General features: G+C 37.8%; 1 protein-coding gene across 2 annotated transcripts in view; it reads left to right on the top strand.

The window, feature by feature from the left end:
* The first annotated feature begins 2,362 nt into the window (after nt 1-2,362).
* The window catches only part of Zbtb41 (zinc finger and BTB domain containing 41), a 30,414-nt gene continuing 13,757 nt past the window's right edge, over nt 2,363-19,019 (top strand). The window contains exons 1-6 of one of the 2 annotated variants that reach the window (XM_034513372.2): nt 2,363-2,470; nt 3,183-4,418; nt 10,653-10,860; nt 11,206-11,275; nt 13,201-13,348; nt 18,282-18,411. In XM_034513372.2, the coding sequence (XP_034369263.1) occupies nt 3,302-4,418; nt 10,653-10,860; nt 11,206-11,275; nt 13,201-13,348; nt 18,282-18,411 (1,673 nt within the window). In that variant the 5' untranslated portion in view covers nt 2,363-2,470; nt 3,183-3,301. Of the gene's footprint in view, nt 2,471-2,491; nt 2,576-3,182; nt 4,419-10,652; nt 10,861-11,205; nt 11,276-13,200; nt 13,349-18,281; nt 18,412-19,019 lie in introns of those variants that run through there. The other variant, XM_076941284.1, reaches the window with a different exon arrangement.

Consider the following 19,019-nt stretch of genomic DNA (forward strand, 5'->3'; position numbering starts at 1 on the left):
GAGAGAACTCTCTTCTGCAGTCGTCCTGGAAGGTTTCTTCCACACTTGGTAGAGCTTAAGCATAGACCCTCAAAAGCCCACCCCCACAGCGATACACTTCCTCCAACAATGCCACACCTACTTTAATAAAGCCACATGCCCTAATAGTAGCACTTGCTTGGGCCAAGAATGTTCAAACCACCACACTCATACTCTAGAAATATAAGAAATAAAATTATATTGTTTACAAATTATCCAATCTGGAGAGTTTGGTTATCCAGCACAGAGCATCTAAGAGAGCAGTCTTCAATTATTTGGTTGTTTGTTTTCTGTGTCTTAGAGGTCAGAGAACAATGGCCCTTGAGTCAAATCTAAACAATGTCTGGCCTTTGTGTAGTTTATGGTATAAAAAATATTTTTACATCCTATAAGTATTTTGAAATGCAGAAAGGAGAAAAGAAAAATGATTAATAACTGGTCTCAGAAACTTTTCTAGCCCAGTAGGAGAAAATTCGCATACAAATTGAACATAATTAAGATTGATTCCTAGACATGTTATATTTGCCATGTTATTAAAAAGCACATTTATTAAACTCAAAATGTTACAGTCCTGTTTCAATGTAATTGTTCTATGGACAATTAATTGCATAAATGAAAAAAATCCTTTTCATTTTTAGAAACAAACTCATGAAACACCTTTCAGGGGTGTTAAGACCATGACATATCAACAACATGAAGACACTGGAAATTTGTATGTGTGAGGGTTCTTTCTTCTTGGTTGTTCCTTACAAGCCCTGATGCAACTTCCTACTTTCTCCATGCTGTGTGAGTGAGGAAATTGTCAAGACATTGTTTTTAACGTTTGCTTCTTATTTTCCAGAGAAACATAAATAAGACCAAGAAGTAAGGTTGATAAGATTTAATTTCAGAAATTAGGTTACAGTTGTTTGGTCTCAAATTAGGGGCAAATGGCTGAGTTGCCTGTTTAATACATAAAAACAGATGCTGTCTGTTCGTTTCTAAGCACCTCAAAATATCTATTAGAAAGTCATTCTGACTGACCTACCTAGGCCTCTATCCTATATCTCTCCAGCCTCTGAGCTTCCTTTCCCTTCACCCAGCTTCTCTGATACCTATATACCATTTTGAGTACAGGATCTCTTGGCCTCTTGTTCTGTGGCTCTTCCTCCCCTTCTTGGTCTCCTGGACGGCTCATGGCCTCTTGGTCCTAAGCTCCTCTTTTAGCTGCCCTCTCTCCCCTCTCTTCCCTCTCCTTTCTTCCTCCCATGGCCCAGTTTGTTCTGGACCCTTCCAGATGCTTCTGGCTGTTCTTTCCCTTATATCTACAGTAAACTTTGTTTTTAACCATACCTAGGAGCTGTCGTCTCTTCTGTCTTTCGGACTGTAAAATCCACAGGAAAAGCCCAATAGGGTTGAAATTTTGGCAAGAGTTGATGATCCAGTCCTCACTCTCCATTGTTTTGCGGTGAAAACACAGGAGGGAAGAACTGCTTATCTATCTTGGCCAATTGATAGGACGGGCACAGCACATTTCTAGAGAGCTATCTACAAATAGGCCTTTTCAGAACGTCTATAAAGCACCCTCACTGCAATGTCTATCTATGCAACGGAAACAAAGTTGAGGCACCCCCCCCCCCCCACCACTTCTCCTTCTCCTGGGTATGTCCTGCCTGGTATTTTCTGAGGGGGTTAACCTTTTCAGATTCAGAGTTATGAGGAGAGTGGAGTTAAAGGTAAAAGGGAAGGGTGGTGGTGTTTATTTGATTTGGTCACAACCTTTGTATAAGTTTTTCTTAGGTTTGCACAAACAAGCTCCAGAACCTTCATCGCTAGACGGGCAATATTGGTCCATTGGGCATTCTGTCGGAGATGCAACACGTTAGGCAGGGTCTCGCAGGGGCTCGGAGGCTCTAAGTCTCTTAGAGGTTTGGTTGTCATTTTCTCAGCTTCACACTTACATGAACATCTGTTCATAGTAAGTTAATAAAAACAGCCCCCACAATTTTACGTGGGCTTACATTTTACGTATTTGTAAGTCTTGGAAAGCCACACAACTGCTTCCAGCCCACACTTGGGTGTTTGCCACCGTGGACTGGGGCAGGCTTCCGGAAGAGGTGGCCGTTTGGTGACACACTGGAAACACACCAGTTGTCACAGCGCCAATTCCCCCCAACTCCTCACCACAGCTATTTTCGTTTCCCCTCCTTCAGCCAAGTTTTTCTGGTTCTATTAACGAGCACCCCTAAGTCGCCATGAAAAGCGGGTATAACGGGGACTTTGGTAGGGCAGCCAGGGTAGCAATGAAAGCTCACGGAGCATGCGCGAGGCCGGAGGCGCGCGCATGCGCTCTAGCGGACGCCCGGGCGTGCCAGCCTCTCGCGGCGGCTGGGCGGCTGTGCGGCTGCGCGCGGCTGACGTGCCTGGCGAGCGGCGGCGGCGGGACTCTGCGAGGGGAAGGAGCGCCGCCGAGGTGGGTGAGGTGGGGGGCCGGACCCGGAAGTGGGTGGGCGCGGGCGCGAGCGCGCGGGGATCGGAGCTGGGCGGCCCCGAGCCGGCGCGGGAGCCGGGGTTCCCGGTAATGGGCCTGTGGGGCGCTTGCCCGGACAGCCTGGGAGGGAAGGGTCACGGGCGAGCGCGGTCTCCGCCGACCCGGGCCTGGGAAGACTCCGCTTCCTGCGGTCGTCGCCCGTGCTGACCCCACTCTCTGTGCCCCTCCTGGGGCCGCCCTGCCTAGTGGCTTTCGGAAGGTCTGTCTCTCAGGAGCCTTGCCGCGCTCGCCCGGGGAAAGCATGCTAATGGAGACTTGCTTTTCGTGGCCGCGCTGGCCTTATTGTCACGGTCCCAGCACCCAAACCGCGACTGCAGTCCGGGCCGGCCAGTCTGCAAGGTTTGCAGCCTTGGCGGGATCGTGCTGTCTGTGTTCCGTTCTTTCCTCCTTATTCGTGAATCAGGCCTAGAAGGTGTGCTGTGCCTTCACTTAACACTATTCTTTTGTTGGTTGCCTTTTCCAAACCCAGCTTTCCTGGTTCTCTGCCCTAAAAAAAAAAAATCTTAGCAGCTAGTGAATGCAATGTCGACTTTGTAATTTAGTTACAGTGTAGGAAAGACTAGTTGACAACACCTTTGGTTATTTAAGGTGGCTATGCTGTGGAGCTCTTACGTGATTCTCACTGTTTTTGCAGACCATGAAACGGTGGGGCACGCCCCTTCAGAAGCTGTTGTTCAAGACAATCTAGTTTTGTTTCATAAATCTCTCGTAAGTCACTTATGAAGTTTCTTGTTCAGAAATTGCCGTACTGCAATGAAGAAAAGGAGAAAGGTTACTTCACATCTTGACGAGAAGATCCATCTAGGTTATCATAAAGACTCACCGGAAGAAAATGCTGCAGTGGAGTATGGCCAAGTGACCTATACCCAGTCTTCAGAAAGACCAACCCCTGAAGCTCTTCAGTGTTGCCAAGAACTTCCTCCCTCTCCAGATCAGAGAAAGCTTTTGAGTTCTTTGCAGTATAATAAGAATTTGCTGAAGTATTTGAATGATGATAGACAGAAGCAGCCGTCTTTCTGTGATTTACTGATCATAGTAGAAGGAAAAGAATTTAGTGCGCATAAAGTAGTAGTTGCTGTTGGTAGTAGTTATTTTCATGCGTGTTTGAGCAAAAATCCAAGCACCGATGTCGTTACCCTGGATCATGTAACACATTCAGTTTTTCAGCACTTGCTTGAGTTTCTCTATACATCAGAGTTTTTTGTGTACAAATACGAAATACCTCTTGTTTTAGAGGCTGCAAAATTTTTGGACATTATAGACGCAGTCAAGCTGCTGAATAATGAAAACGTCGCCACGTTCCAGGCAGAGCTAACTGAAAAGTCATCACCAGAAGAAACACTAAATGAATTAACTGGAAGACTATCAAATAATCATCAGTGCAAATTTTGTAGTAGGCATTTCTGCTATAAAAAGTCCTTAGAGAATCATTTAGCTAAAACTCACAGGTCCCTGCTACTGGGGAAAAAACATGGGTTAAAAATGCTGGAGCGAAGTTTTTCTACCCGGAGGTCAAAGAGGAATCGGAAGTGTCCTGTTAAGTTTGAGGACACCAGTGATGACGAACAGGAAAGTGGGGATGGGTCAGACAATTTGCATCAAGAAAGTTTTGATAAGGAGAGGTCTGATCGAAATGATTCTGAGGATCCTGGAAGTGAATATAATGCAGAAGACGAAGAGCTGGAGGAGGAAGTGTCAGATGAAGAGTCTGACACTGAGCAGAGTGACAAAGATAATGATGCAGAAGAGGAACCTGAGGCTGGCGACTCTGCAGGAAGCATCCATGAAGGGCTAGCTCCCGTAATCATTCAGAACAGCAATAAGAAAATCCTGCAGTGTCCCAAATGTGATAAGACATTTGACCGGATAGGTAAGGCAAGCCTATCTCTAATCATTTAACCATTGTGCCCCCCCTGCACCCCGCCCCCCACCCCATGGTAATCATTAAAAACTAAACTTTGAAAGAAACGTTTAAGAAGACGTTCTGAAGTAGGGAATGTGCTCTGATTTTCAGCATATAGTTTACCTTGTTATTTTAAATTTGTTGTGAGTCAAAAATAATTTGGTATTTACCCTTTTGTGTTTTCTTCATTATGTCTTAACAGGGTAAATACAGGTTCTGTATTTGGGAGAAAGACTCCAGAATATCAGCAGTTATTCTGTATAGCTTTGTCTTATATACCTTTTTAATTTTAGAAGTCCTAGTAGTTTTGAGTTACATGTACAGTGATTATGATATTGTTAAGTACATTCTGCACATAAAATGATTAGAACAACTTTAGGTAATCTGACCTTGTAAAAGAAGTCATGCAGTTTGATATATGACTGTCTTGTACTGGGTATGTATGCTATTTGCATAGGTTAAAATTTGTTTTATAAGATATTTGTAATTATTTGCTATCAAAGTAGGTATAGACTGAATTTCCAGTGACTTTTTTTTTTTTTTTTTTTTTGCTTTTATAATACCTTTTGAATGTATTTCTAAGGATACTTTTCGGAATCCAATTTAATGATTATTAATAATTTTACTCTTTCATACACAGAAATGAAACAACTTCTGAATAACTTAGTCAATGGGAAGAGTGTATGTGCACAAGAAACTTGTCAATCCTGATAGCAAATGTCTCTGTAGTCCTATCAGTATGAGGATATACACAGAGAGCAGCCTTTTTGGGGCTGAGGTACATGGGAACATTTTATCTTGGAATATTTATCTTTCCTATTCATCTTAGACTTTGTCCTCCCTGCTTATGGTATGTACAAACTTTAATTAGCCTGATTTGACTTGGAAATCAGTGAGCAAGGGTCAGTTCACTACAGGCACTGAAGGTGTAGCACATGGGTCTCAGACTGTTCCCTTCAACAGTCAGCTTGTGAGGTACTTTGTTGAGAGAGTGCTTTGAACTCCAGTAAGTCTGGAAGACTATGACACAGTCTATTTTAATGCAGTTCTTTAATAGTACTAGAAATATAGTTAATTCTTGAAAATCTAGCTTTTCTTCAAGTCACTTTATAAACAAGTTACCTTATGAATGCCCTTTGCATGCCCCCAGGAAACTTTAGTTTTATGCACATGAATTCAGGAAATACTACCTATGCTTGAAGCTTAATAAACCAAGAAGTTTGCAATTTTTTTTCCCAAATTAATTTCCTCTATTATTAGAATCAGTAGGTTACAATCTAGGGTTATTTCCAACTTAGTTTTCAGAATGAATTTTATGTTTCACTTCTTGCCCTTCTGTTGCTTGACCACACTGGGGCTTTGTTCACTTGTTCTTCCTTATGGCCATTACATAAGCATATCTCTGTCTGTCTGTCTAGTACTTGTTTATATTTTCATGTTGATTGAAAAACTTGAGATTTTATAGGATCACATTGCTGGGTTTTAAAATCTAGACCTAGCATGAGTTGTTTAACTTGTATGGGGTTTTCCTGCTCATTAATTAAATGAGATGATACTGTTGTGCTGTTAACATCTGAGTGTTGTGAATTAAATGGATGGTTCTGGGAAGCCACTTAAATACTACAAAGAATGTTAGCTGTCCTTAGTAATCATTAACATTGCACGCCTGCAAGCACTGTTAAGTAGATATGAAATGATGTATTCTCTGTTCTCAAGTATCTGAGTTCATGTAAAAAGTTATCCTAATACAATAAAGTTAATTTTATCAGGATAAATACAGATGATCAGGGAAATGATGAGTAGCTTCACAGAACTAGTAGGATTGGCCCTTAAACATACAGAATAGGGTGGCATTTACAAGGTAGAAGAATCCATGTGTGAAGGCATTGTATGTTGTAGAAATTACTAAGGTTTGAGTGTCTTTCAGGTAAGTGAAGAGGCAGAGAAAAAAATGACAGGTACTAAGAGTAGTAAGCTTGGGAATGGCTTAAATGCTATCCAGAGGGGCTTACCTTTTATCTGATGAAACTGCAGGGGATGGGGAGCTTAAAAAAGAGAGAATGACAGCCAATGAGTTACAGCCAGATCTTGGCTTCAGTGTGAAGGTAGGTAAGGAAATGAGAAAGCCAAGGAGGCAAGAAGGAAGCAGAGAGGCAGAAGCATGATGCTGCTTGGATTTGGAAGAAATGGCATCTGTAATGAAAAGTGGGGTAAGGGTAGCACAGTGTTTGTCAATGGAGCATCTGGCCGCAGCTAGAATAGAAATAGTACACAGAAGATACACTTGGAATGTCTTGTCTGCCTAATCTCAAAACTGTTTATTGGCTCTTCTCCAGTCGTTCTTATGCCATGCTCATTTCTTTTACAGAATTTTACAGTTGTCCATCTTAGATTTTTGATTATTATTCTGCTAGTCTAAATCAAGGCTGACTCAGTGTGATTTGCATATTTTAGGTTATTAATATTTGCCTGTAAGCTCTTACTGATGTAAACTAAGTTTGAAGGATGCTACCTGGATTTACATTGGCTTGTGTGGACCCGGTAAGGGTTCTTTATTATCTCCTAACTTTACAGCAGTAGAGTATGTTTATGAGCGCAAGGGATAAGCACAGAGACTCTGCTGGAACTATTAGCTGCACAGTACATAACCCAGAGATTTGATTCCATTACTTGGCTCTTTATTCTTTCTGGTGCTGCAAGTAGCACTCCAGATCTAGTTATGTCTTTCCATAGGCTACCAGCTGTCCATTCCTCATCCAATTCTCATGTAAATATAAGTCCTTTGACCTTGCTGCCCCTGGTACCAAAAACCCACTGGGTAAAAAGAAAACTGGAGAGATGACAGATGGGGTAAGCGAGAAATTTGGATAATTTATATTTTTTGTTTCCTGTAGAGAACTAAAATCTTTCTTTGGAGTAAATCACAATCTTCTCTAGAGACAAAAATGTTTTGTGTCCCCTCTACCTCTTTATTAAACATGAGTTCATTTGGTCTATTTAGATAGGGGTTCTGCTTGGTTCTTAGCTAATTGTAACACTGCTGTAATTCTCTACAACTAAGTATTTTGTTTCTGTACTCTTTAGGGTATGCTGTATGAATAGCTGTAATTGAGAGTAGTGATAGGTTAGAAATATCTGCAAGCTAATTTAGTGATACTTCACAAAAACTGCATATAAAATTTGAAAAATAATTTTTACTGAGACACGAAGAATAAACTTAAGAAGCACATCAAGACAAATTTATTCATGTGAAAACATCTTTGATTTACTACCACTTTGAGACAGTTTATACTGAGATTCAGTTCAGAAAACTACAGTATGCAGTTTTTTACTGTAAGATGTTTTCTGGTTTTTAAATAGAGACTGATAAATGTGAAGAGAACGTGCTAATTTTATATATTGTTATTGTAATGTCTACCACGCAAAAGTGAAGAAATGAATATAGATGAATATGAATGTAAGTTGCTTCTATTGAGGAGTGTCCTTTTCACACCTCACACTCTGCCAGTTGCTTTAAACATGAGATTTATTGGGGGCTTACATTTTTCTTTTTTGTTTTTGTTTTTCTGTTAATCTCTGGAGCTATTTAAGTTTAATCTTTTTAATGGTCTAAGAAAGTGAATAATCATTTCTTAAGTAGTCAATTAAAATTGTAAGTTTAACTGTTCCTATTTAATGGTTTTAATATTCAAAACATCTTGGATCTTCTGAGGCAGGCTTTCCCTCAGGCATGTCTGTTGATCTTGTTCAGCATTTTAAATCCATGGATACAATAGGCTCTGCAATATGGATGTGCAGAAACCTTGAGTTTGTAACTTAAGTTTTCCATTTCTATGATTCTTAATGTTATAAGAATTTTTCTTGGTCTCTTATCATCATTACATTTTTTTATTTTTTCCTCTTTTTAAATTATTTAAATCTTATTATAAAAATCTTACAAATTAGAAAAAAAATCACAATTTACTACATTTCCATTTTTTTTTTTTTTTTAAATTATTAGCTTTGGGAGATGTGGAAAAGACTCTGCAAATATGAAGACCAGCGGCCTTCTATTGAGTCCCACATAAGAAGGCGTTGGGAATAGCTGTGTGTGCCTGTAAGTTCAGAATTGAGAGACAGAGACAGGTGGAGGCCAGCAATTGGCTGGCCAGCCGATTAGTAAAAGGCACATTTATTGTTCATTTAGAACCTTATCTCAAGACAACAAAGAGGAGAGCCTTGAAGAAGACACTCCGTGCTTTATTCAGGTCTTGGTGTGTATACACATGGACAAGCAAGCACCCCTCCCTCCCTCCCTCCCTCCCTCCCTCCCTTCCTTCCTCCTCCTCCTCCTCCTTCTCCTCCTCTTCCTCCTTCTCCTCTTCCTTCTTCTTCTTCCTCCTCTTCCTCCTTCTTCTTCCTCTTTCTCTCTCTCTCTCTCTCTCTCTCCCTCCCTCCCTCCCCCCCAAACACACACACACACACACACACACACACACACACACACACACACACACACGCTCTGTTGTGTTTGTCTACTTTGAGCTATTTAAGTTTAAACTTGTTTCTTTGAGCAAACTTTGAGAAAATTGTTTTCCTTTTTTGTCTACTTTGAGCTATTTAAGTTTAATCTTTTTAATGGTCTAAGAAAGTGAATAATCATTTCTTAAGTAGTCAATTAAAATTGTAAGTTTAACTGTTCCTATTTAATGGTTTTAATATTCAAAACATATCTTAATTTTTATTTCAAAATAGAAAAAGTCTTGACTTTAGTGTAATAAAAATGCTACTAATTACTAGTATAAGATCTTTACAGCTGTAATAATGTTTATAGAAAGTTAACAGCTGCTGCACATTTTTTCTTATACCTCATATTTTTAGATTACTCTTTGTGTTACATTTGGGACCAAAAAATTAGATTTATGCATTTGGAAGTTGATAAATTATTTTTTAATCCTGTACTGAAGAGGCTAATAATAATAATGGATGACATTTATTAGTGTTTACTAGGTACTAGAATGTTTTAAGTAACATGTATATATTAATTCACTTATTAGATACAGTTCCATAAAGTGCTACTAACTTGTGTACTGAGAGGCTAAATTTTTAGCTTAACTAGAACGTAGCTAACCGAGGGGGTGCCCAGTTACAGCTTTCTGGATACATGCGTGTACAAGAGGACAAAGGTCATTCTGTAGAAAATTTCATACGTATATTTTGTTTGGATAAGGAAGATTTGAATGAGAGAAGTTATTTGTTCCAGGTCACACGTTCTGCTATCTATGGTGATCGCCTGTGGTGCTTTTGCCTCTAGTGATGTAAGAATTTTATGCTAAGTAAGAATATAAATAAGCTAAGGCCATCCATTGATCTATCTGTTTCTCTTCTGCTGTCCTTTTCTTGTTGAGCAGTCTGGGATACAATTTCTTGGTCATTTCTATTAGAAATATCTGTATGATAGGGTCTGAGTAGATGGTGCTCGTAGGCACGCGTTTCACGTGGGGGACTCGGACTCTGGCTGCCTTTCATGTCTGTTCGTTTTTTACTTGCTCAGATTTTACCTGTATGTGCAGGATTTAGCATTTCAGCATTAAGCACACAGTCATACTTTATTTATTTTTGTTTCTTAAGGAATTTGTATATAAATACTCATACTATTAATTGCTAATTTATTTTGCGTTTGTAGCATTCTTTCTAGAATGTCTTTTGTGAAAAAAAGTAAACATTGTTTTTTTCTTTATGATATTTGAATAAGATCTACCAATCATGAACACTGAGTTTGTGGATCTTCCTAGGAAAAACAGTTGTGGATATAGTCACCGTGAAATGCTGAGTAGATGTTTGGTAAAGTTAGCTTTACATTTGAAAATACATTGAAAATTTAGAATTTGTCAGCACTTTTTTCAGAAAAATTTCAGCCATTAAGATTTTAAAAATACCTGAATGAGTAATTTTTATTTATTTATTTATTTATTTATTTATTTATTTATTTTTAACAACTTAAACATTTGAGGAAAAGTATACTTGTAAACACTAAGCTCAAAGTGCTGGGTCTTTGAGTTTCATTTAGTTAGAAATTCAGGTAAGTAATTTTCTTTTTAGTTCCATATGTGAATTTGGGTATATATACTAAGTTTATTAAACCGTGCCTTTTCATTGCACTGTGACGGTTCAGTCAAAGCACAGCAGATATGATGACTTCAATTTTCTTCTCCATTTTAGGGAAGTATGAGAGCCACACCCGTGTACACACAGGTGAGAAGCCTTTTGAGTGTGATATTTGTCACCAGCGTTATTCGACAAAGTCTAACTTAACTGTTCACAGAAAGAAGCACAGTAACGAAGTAGAGTTTCATAAGAAGGAGCACAAGTGCCCTTACTGTAATAAGCTGCACGCAAGCAAGAAGACACTTGCCAAGCACGTCAAGAGGCAAGTATCCTGCTTCTGGAATCCATATCATTGTGCCTTCTAATGTAACACAAGGAACAACGAAACAAGAGCAATATTAACTCTAAAAATTAAAAAACACTGAAAACACGTAGATTTTGTTTAACAGTATATTTAAATATACTCTTCTTATAGAGTCAGACCCCTGTATTTACAAACCCAAAGGTAAACAAATCATACCTTGTTCTTTGTTTTTTGAAGCAGAGGTTTGGCTTGTAGTACAGGCTAGCCACCAATGCTAGATACTCTAGCCTCAGCTTCCTGCGTGTGAGGTGTGTGCCACACTTATTTAACATATTTTCTCAATGTTTCTTTTTTTTTTGATAGATTTCATCCTGAAAATGCACAAGAATTTATTTCCATCAAGAAGACTAAGAGTGAAAGTTGGAAATGTGATGTAAGAATTTGTAATTTCTATTAGAAAATCAAAGTAATTGGGTTTTAAAGTAATGGAAGTTCTCTTACTTTTAGAGTTTATTAAGTAAAGTTAATTGAATTTTTTTTTTAATGTAACCTGTAATGTGTTAGTTTTCTTAGACTTCAAAAGTGGAGATTCTGTTTTTGGTTGGTAGTTTTCCCAATCTGCCCCTGGCATAGGATTAGCAAAATTACTGTGCTGTGTATTATTAGCTATGTATGACAATCTCTAGTATTACTTTGGCAGAATATAAAGTATTAAACTTAACTCTCCATTCCTGGTTGTCTGTTGCTGTATAATCAACCATGTTGAAGTTGAAGGGTCCTTAAACTGCTATTTTTCCTGTTTTTCACCTTTTTGTAGGTTCGGAATCCAAAGTAGGGTCAAGGCTTCACTTGGTATTTCTTTGGTTCTATGTGATGTCAGTCAAAGGAACTCAGTTGTTATCAATTACTGGACCATCTTGTCTGGTTTGGGCACTTTGACAGCGATTTACTCATATGGCTGCCAACTCAGTGATGCCTGATGGCTAGGGTTAGCAAAGATAGGTCAGTGCCTAAGAGACACTTTTCTGTTTTCTGTGAAGCTGCTGGGGATTTCTATACACTTCTAGCATAGCAGCTAGGTTCAGAGAGAGGGAGAGGTGGGAGAGGGAGGGAAGGGGCAGGGGCAGGAGACTGGGGGTTGGGGATTGAGATGGAGCCAGGAAGCATAGTCAAGGCCTTTGTGGTCCAAGATCATAACTTCCCCTCAACACTATGGGTTAAACCAGTCTGTTTTAGAAAAGAGTTGGGGGAGAACAGTTCAGCTGTATTTCTCTGTGGGAATTGTAGCAAAATATTTGTGTTTATTTTGTCTCATAAGGATTTTTTCATTATTTAGTTGTATATAGTTTTGTATTTATCATTGATTGTTATTTACATTTTATTCCAAAAACTAACTTGTGTATGTAGCACCCTTTTAGAATCATTCCTGGTTCTGATTGTGGCTTTAAGAAATTGAGGTTAATTTCTTTGATTCTCTACAACATAATATCTTCACCTTATGAGGTTTTATCGTCAACTCTAAAAAAGATGATATTGATAGTTATGTATGCTCTGTTGGAGTTTTTGAGCTTTAAATAAAATAATCTTGGGATTGTGCCTGATTGGTCCTGCTACCTGTTGCTGTAAGAGCTTCATTCTGTATCAATCCTAACATACATCACATTTTTATATACCATCTTTTCTTACTGCTGAAAACTTCAAGATAAACATTGAGGGATTTTTTTTGTGATTTAATTATAATTCTAATTAAATAATATGATAATAATGGTAAAAGTCATTTTATTTCTGACGTAAATTCCTTAAGTAAAATTTGGCTTTATTTTGTGGTTTAAAAAAATTGATATTCAGGGCCTAGCGAGGTGGCTCAGCAGTTCAGAGAGCACTGGCTGCTCTTGCAAATGACCCAGAGTTTGTTGCCACCTGCATGGCATCTCACAATCATCCTAAACCAGTTCCATGGGATCCAATGTTCTCTTCTGACCTCCATGGGCACCAGGCATGCATGTGGTACACATACATACATGTATGTAAAACACTTACGTGTATAAATAGATCTTTTTTTGAAAAGAATTTGCTATCTAGAATTAAGATACTAAGAATATTTTATAGCCATGTTAAACATAGAATCAAGTGAAATTCATCAGTCTTAGGGTTAATGTAACATAATTCGAGTCTATAATTCTAGTGTTTCTTATTTTCCCCCTTTCTTAGCGCAGTTAGAAAATTGATTATCTTTTGGTAAGTTCTTTGTTGGAAGATATTTCTCTTGAACTTAAATGTTTTATCCTTGTTATGAGCTTTGTATTTTAATTCAGTCTTAAACTAAGGTGGTTAAATTTTGTATGTACTTTCATTTAGATTTGTAAGAAATCTTTTACTCGAAGACCACACTTGGAAGAACACATGATTCTGCATTCACAAGATAAACCTTTTAAATGTACCTATTGTGAAGAACATTTCAAATCCCGGTTTGCAAGGTTAAAGCACCAAGAGAAGTTCCATCTAGGTAAGTTATACTTTTGTAAAGTCGTCATCTACTTACTGATTGTCTGACTCTCAGATCACTCCTATTAAACTGTACTTTTTCCTCTTAAAGATCTTTATTTTTGGAGAGAGGAAAGAGAAATATAAAATGAGTTAATTATAATCTCAAACATATGTTTTTTTTGTTCAAAAATAATTTTAGGTTCATGACAAAATTAAAAAAGTGCAGATAGCTATTGTACGGACAGCCTCTACAGACAGCATCATCTCTCATCAGCATTCCCAACACATGGTTACCAGCCTCTGTGCATACACAGCATCATCCCTCATCAGCATTTCCAACACATGGTTACCAGCCTCTGTGCATACATAGCATCATCTCATCCGCATCCCCATATGGTCAGCCTCTGTGTGCATATATAGCATCATCCCTCATCAGCATCCCCACATGGTTAGCGGCCTCTGTATAGCATCCCTCATCAGCATCCTCACCACATGGTTACCACCCTCTGTTACATGCATAGCTTCATCACTTATCAGCATCCCTACCACATGGTACGTTTTAAAAAACAATGAACTTCCAAGGTTTGGTGCTTAATTGTAAAATGCTTGTAACTACCTGTTTGCAAGTTTTGTTGATAAAAACCTAAGAACTTAAAAAAAAAACCTTTATTGGATTGTTGGAATGTGTACAGTTTGTCTTCTAATTATCTTCTCAAATGGTTGTACCATTTTGAATTCTCACCAGCAAGGATTAAAGCTTTGTTATTATAGTATCTAACATTTAGTATTGTCAGAACTCTGTATTTAAGCCACCATAATAATTGCTTGCTATATATATCGTTGCTCTTATTTGTATTTTTTCTGGAGATGTTGTGTGGAATATCTTTTTTTTTTTTTTTTTTTTTTTTGGTTTTTCGAGACAGGGTTTCTCTGTGTAGCCTTGGCTGTCCTGGAACTCACTCTGTAGACCAGGCTGGCCTGGAACTCAGAAATCTGCCTGCCTCTGCCTCCCAAGTGTTGGGATTAAAGGCATGCGCCACCACCGCCTGGCTAACAAACACTTTTTACACAAAGGCATGGTCTGAACCAACAATGAACTGACAAAACCAATGTAGATTTAAGCTGTATTAGTAGTGTATATTTTTCAGAATTAAATTAGTAATCTAGTTTTGAATTGATCTAGAAGATTGTACTGGGTACTATATTTAAAATGATATTGACAAATATAGAAATGAGTAGCTTGGTTTATTTTCAATTTTATTTTTGTGTTTTTGTTTTTTGATGAAATGATGTTTTAAAATTTTGTTGGTGAAAAACTGTTAAAGGACCTTGAACTGTTATTGACTTGATCAAAGTGTATGTCTGTTGTCAGGTAACTTTAAGGCTTTATTGTGTTTCAACGCATATTTGATTTTTGTGATTATAATATAGAAGGAACTTATTGCTAGAAGGTATAGTATATGTTGTGGTTTTTGTATTTTTTTAACCTTAATTTTTTCTAAATTTTTTTTTTTTGACTAAGTTCAATCTTAGCAATTCTAAAAAGCCATCATAGAAACAACTATTAAATTTATTGAAGTTCTGGTTGGAGACACAATGATTACATGTTACATGTGGGAAAATTAGTTTTATACTTTATTCCAGGAATAACTGCTTTGTGTATGTACTTGTACATTTGTGGTTGTATATGGTGTATGCACATATATATTTGCAGGTGTCACTCATTTTGTGCATGCACAGGCCAGAGGAAGGTGCTGTATATCCTGTACTATCATTCTAACATATTCCCTATAGACAGTATGTTTCACTGAGCCTAGACCTAGGTGACCAGCAAGCACAAGCCAATCTTGTCTTTGCCTGCCCTGTAACACTGGAATTATAGATGCACTGTCCATGCCTGGCTTTTGACCTGGGTTCTGGTGATTTGACTGTAAGATGTCCATTCTTATTCAGGAAATGTTCTTATTCATTGAGCCATTATCAGCCCAGTGCCTGCTTGTTATTGGACAACTAGTGATTTCTTTTTGATTTGAAAACTATAGTTGATGTGTGTGTGTGTGTGTGTGTGTGTGTAAAGGTAATTTGGCAAAGAGATTTTTTGATTCTACCTCCATTTCTGTTTCTGATTGTCTATTTCAATGTCAATTAAATGTATCATTTAGTAGTCACTGTTTGAAATATATCAAGTTCTAAGTTATAAAGTTAGTCTACTATGTATTCTTAAAGCTTAAAAGTTTTAAAGTAACCTGTATTATTCTTTTCTATCAGCATATGCTGAACTGGCTAACTCTTAGAACAGGATGTTTCTAAAGTAATTTGTTGTTGTTGTTGTTAAACTATTACTTTTCTATTATACCTACTCTATTTAACCTAGGCTCAGTAAGGGAAGTGTTACAGAAATGGTAGTCAGTGAAGTTTAATTAATCTGTTAACGCTTTAGTTATAAAGGTAACTGAAAAAATAGTTTAGGGAAAGACTCTGAACATTCAAAGTAGTAAACATTTATCAAACAGCTGCTAGCTATGTAACAAGTTCTTCCTTACTGTCTAGGGAGATTATGGCGCTTGATTGAGGTACAGTGCAGCACATAATCAAGCAGGTCAATAAATCATAATTCTCTGCTCATGCATGCTTAGTTACTATTTATAATTTCTATATGAGGTGACATTTACTTATAAGTCTTATAAGGAAGAACTTATAGGTATGGTATCATGTAAAGAGTAAGACTTCATAGTGAAGCGGTTTTCATTGTCATACTCAGCCACTTTGGCTGCTACATCTCTCCTTCTCCCTTAGCTCCTCCTCTTCCTTCCTCTCTTCTCTCCTCTCCTCCCACATTAGCTCCTCCCAAATTACCAAGTTTTATTGTAAAATGTAGCGGGGCAAATATACTGCTACAAAATCTCTCTCAGTTGTGCTCTCCATATTTGGATCTTAGTTAATCAAAAGGTCATTTGTAATAGGTGTTGAGTTTGTATTCTCTTTCTCTGAATATGTGTTATTTCTAGTACTATGAGTTTATGTTTTTTTCATTATATTTAAGAAAAAGATTAAATATAGGCTTGAGTATTTCTTTTTTCCCTCCCTTAAATGAGGATGCTAATGGATGGTGCTGGTGATGTGGCTAGTACTGGAGCAGACGCATGGCTTGGGAAGGCACAGGGTCCATCCGTAGCTCCATCAAGACAATGAATACACAACAAAGGCAATGTCCAGTGACATGGAGGAGGCCAGTTTTCACCCTTACCTACACATCCATTGCTGTGAACTGTGGTAAATGTCAGATGAGTGATTCCTGAGAATCAGAGCACCTGAAGTGATTGTTGAAACGGCTTGGTCCTTGATCACTGTCTCCAGAGTACTTGCTCTAGAGGTCTTGTCTACTTGTCGTATGCAATGATGGTGCTAGTGATGACAACTTGTGTTGTAGTCAAAACTACATTTGCGCTATCTCTGTTAGGATTGTATGTCCTGTTGAGCTAGAGAGAGACAGACAGAAGGGGGAAGGGGAAGAGAGAATGTCTTAATATCTAAGGAATACAATTGGAACAGTTAAGGGAAAGCTTTTAATACATCTGTGTTTGTAAGAGTGCGATACATAGTCAGATAATCTAACAAAAAGTTCAGATCTAAAAATTCTGTGTATGGAGTTAATCTAGCTGATGGTAAGATTCTAGCTTACTGTCAAATAAAAAGTTGAGATAAGCTGCTTACATGCGAAACTGAGTATCCAGTATGGGAGAAAGTGTACAGAATGCTAACAACGCATAAGTAACAAGAAGGTAGATGCTGTTTCTTTATCACCCTGCAAAACAGCATCTAAAAAGAGTCTACAGGATCCAAGAACTTTATGAGCAGATGGTTGATGCTTCACTTAACTCATGCTTGCTGTATAGACTCATCTTGGCTGTACATCTCATGGTTTTATTTTAAACTGCACAAATACTGCCTTTGCTTTCCCAAAGATTTGAGATCTTTTCTTTCCTCAGTGCAGGCATGGAGGAGGAGGTTCTCATAGGACTTAGAATGAGTCAATAAATACTTGCTGAATGAGTTAATAAGTAATAAGTTCAAATCTCATTTTCAAAGAAATATATATATATTATAAATAAGAATATGTTTAGCATACTTAGTAGTAATATAGCTTTGAAGTCTTATCTCATTTTGAATGTAGAAATGTCCTATGTTCATGGACCAGATTTGTTTTAACTAGTTTCTGAATCCATGTCCAAATTTTCAATCTTGTCCTTGTCCTTTTATGATGAATTCATTGTAATTCCTACTTCAGTTTATTTTTGCAAATTGTGAAATACCTTCCTTCAAACAGTTTCCTTAAGCTGTGTCTGCCACTTGCTTTTCGCAGTGCTTTTATTTTAGCTTCACATTTGGTAGAACTTACTGTCTCCAGTTACATTTTCAGTAAATAGTAACATTCAGAACCAGGTAAGGTCATTGTGTTATGGTGAGTCACTGTGACAAGTGTGGGTTTAGTTTTATAAGAATGGGAAGAAATTTGTCACAGCGTTTTCTCAGTCTTGTTGACAAATTGTTCTGTGTGAACAGTAGGTTATTTCCAAATCATGAACTGTACATTTTTTAATATTTTTCAAAAGTTTCCATTGCCGCTTTATATAGAAATTGTTTTTATAGTATTTTCTATTTTGATTCAGCCTAGTTTGAAACTAGAAATTGTCCATTTCAGTTAACGAACACATTAGAATACTCAAAAATGATATATTTGTTTGGATGTAAAACTTTGTGCTTGGCCCTAAGATCTAGAAATGCCTTTCAGGAATAAACATCCTAGAGGGGAAGAGAATGTAAAACATACTTTCAGACTGCTAAAGATTCCGCCTCCACGCCCGATGGTGGTAGGAACAGATTTGTGGTACTTCTAGTGAATAATTGAGTCTCTGTCTTTAAATTTCAAATACATGATTTTTTTTTAAAAGGACCCTTTCCATGTGATATATGTGGTCGTCAATTCAATGACACTGGAAATTTGAAACGCCATATAGAATGTACTCATGGTGGAAAGAGAAAATGGACTTGCTTTATTTGTGGGAAGTCAGTACGAGAAAGGTAAAGTTATCAACACTCAGAAAGTTGAAGCACTTACATATGATATAAATTATTAATAAGGTTATAGGAATTAGATAACTTAGGGAGTAAGGTACTTGAATTATAAAAGATAAGAAAGGCAAGTAAAAGACAAGAAAGAAATTACAGAAATCATACAGAAATCAGGATTTGCAAATTTAGGTGTTTGGCTTACTATATATTTATTTGTTTGTTCATCTGCTGGCCTGTCAGGATGGCCTTGTGAACTCTTAAATCTGCAGATGGGTTCTATCTACAGGCCCCCTTGCTACCTTTTGGACAGTGTCAACATTTTTAAGACTATGCTAGCAACTCAGCTTTCAAAAGCCAGTGCTGCCTTGTATAATAGAGTGTGAGAAGAAAAAAACAGAAAGCCATGGTAAATATAAGTGGTTGTTTCTGAGGAGAGAGGAGAATGTGATGAGCAAGACGTTTGACAGCATGGCAGCATCCAGTTCTTGACTCGAGCATATGCTTAATGCTGTTTTTGAAGAGCAGACATAGCTTTTGTGTATTTTTGAAGTCAAGCTTAGTGACACACATCTGTAACCCCAATGCTAGGAAGCCGAAGCAAGATGCCTATAAGCTTG

The sequence above is a fragment of the Arvicanthis niloticus genome, chromosome 10 (genome assembly GCF_011762505.2).
Source record: "Arvicanthis niloticus isolate mArvNil1 chromosome 10, mArvNil1.pat.X, whole genome shotgun sequence".
In the NCBI taxonomy this organism is placed as follows: Eukaryota; Metazoa; Chordata; class Mammalia; order Rodentia; family Muridae; genus Arvicanthis; species Arvicanthis niloticus.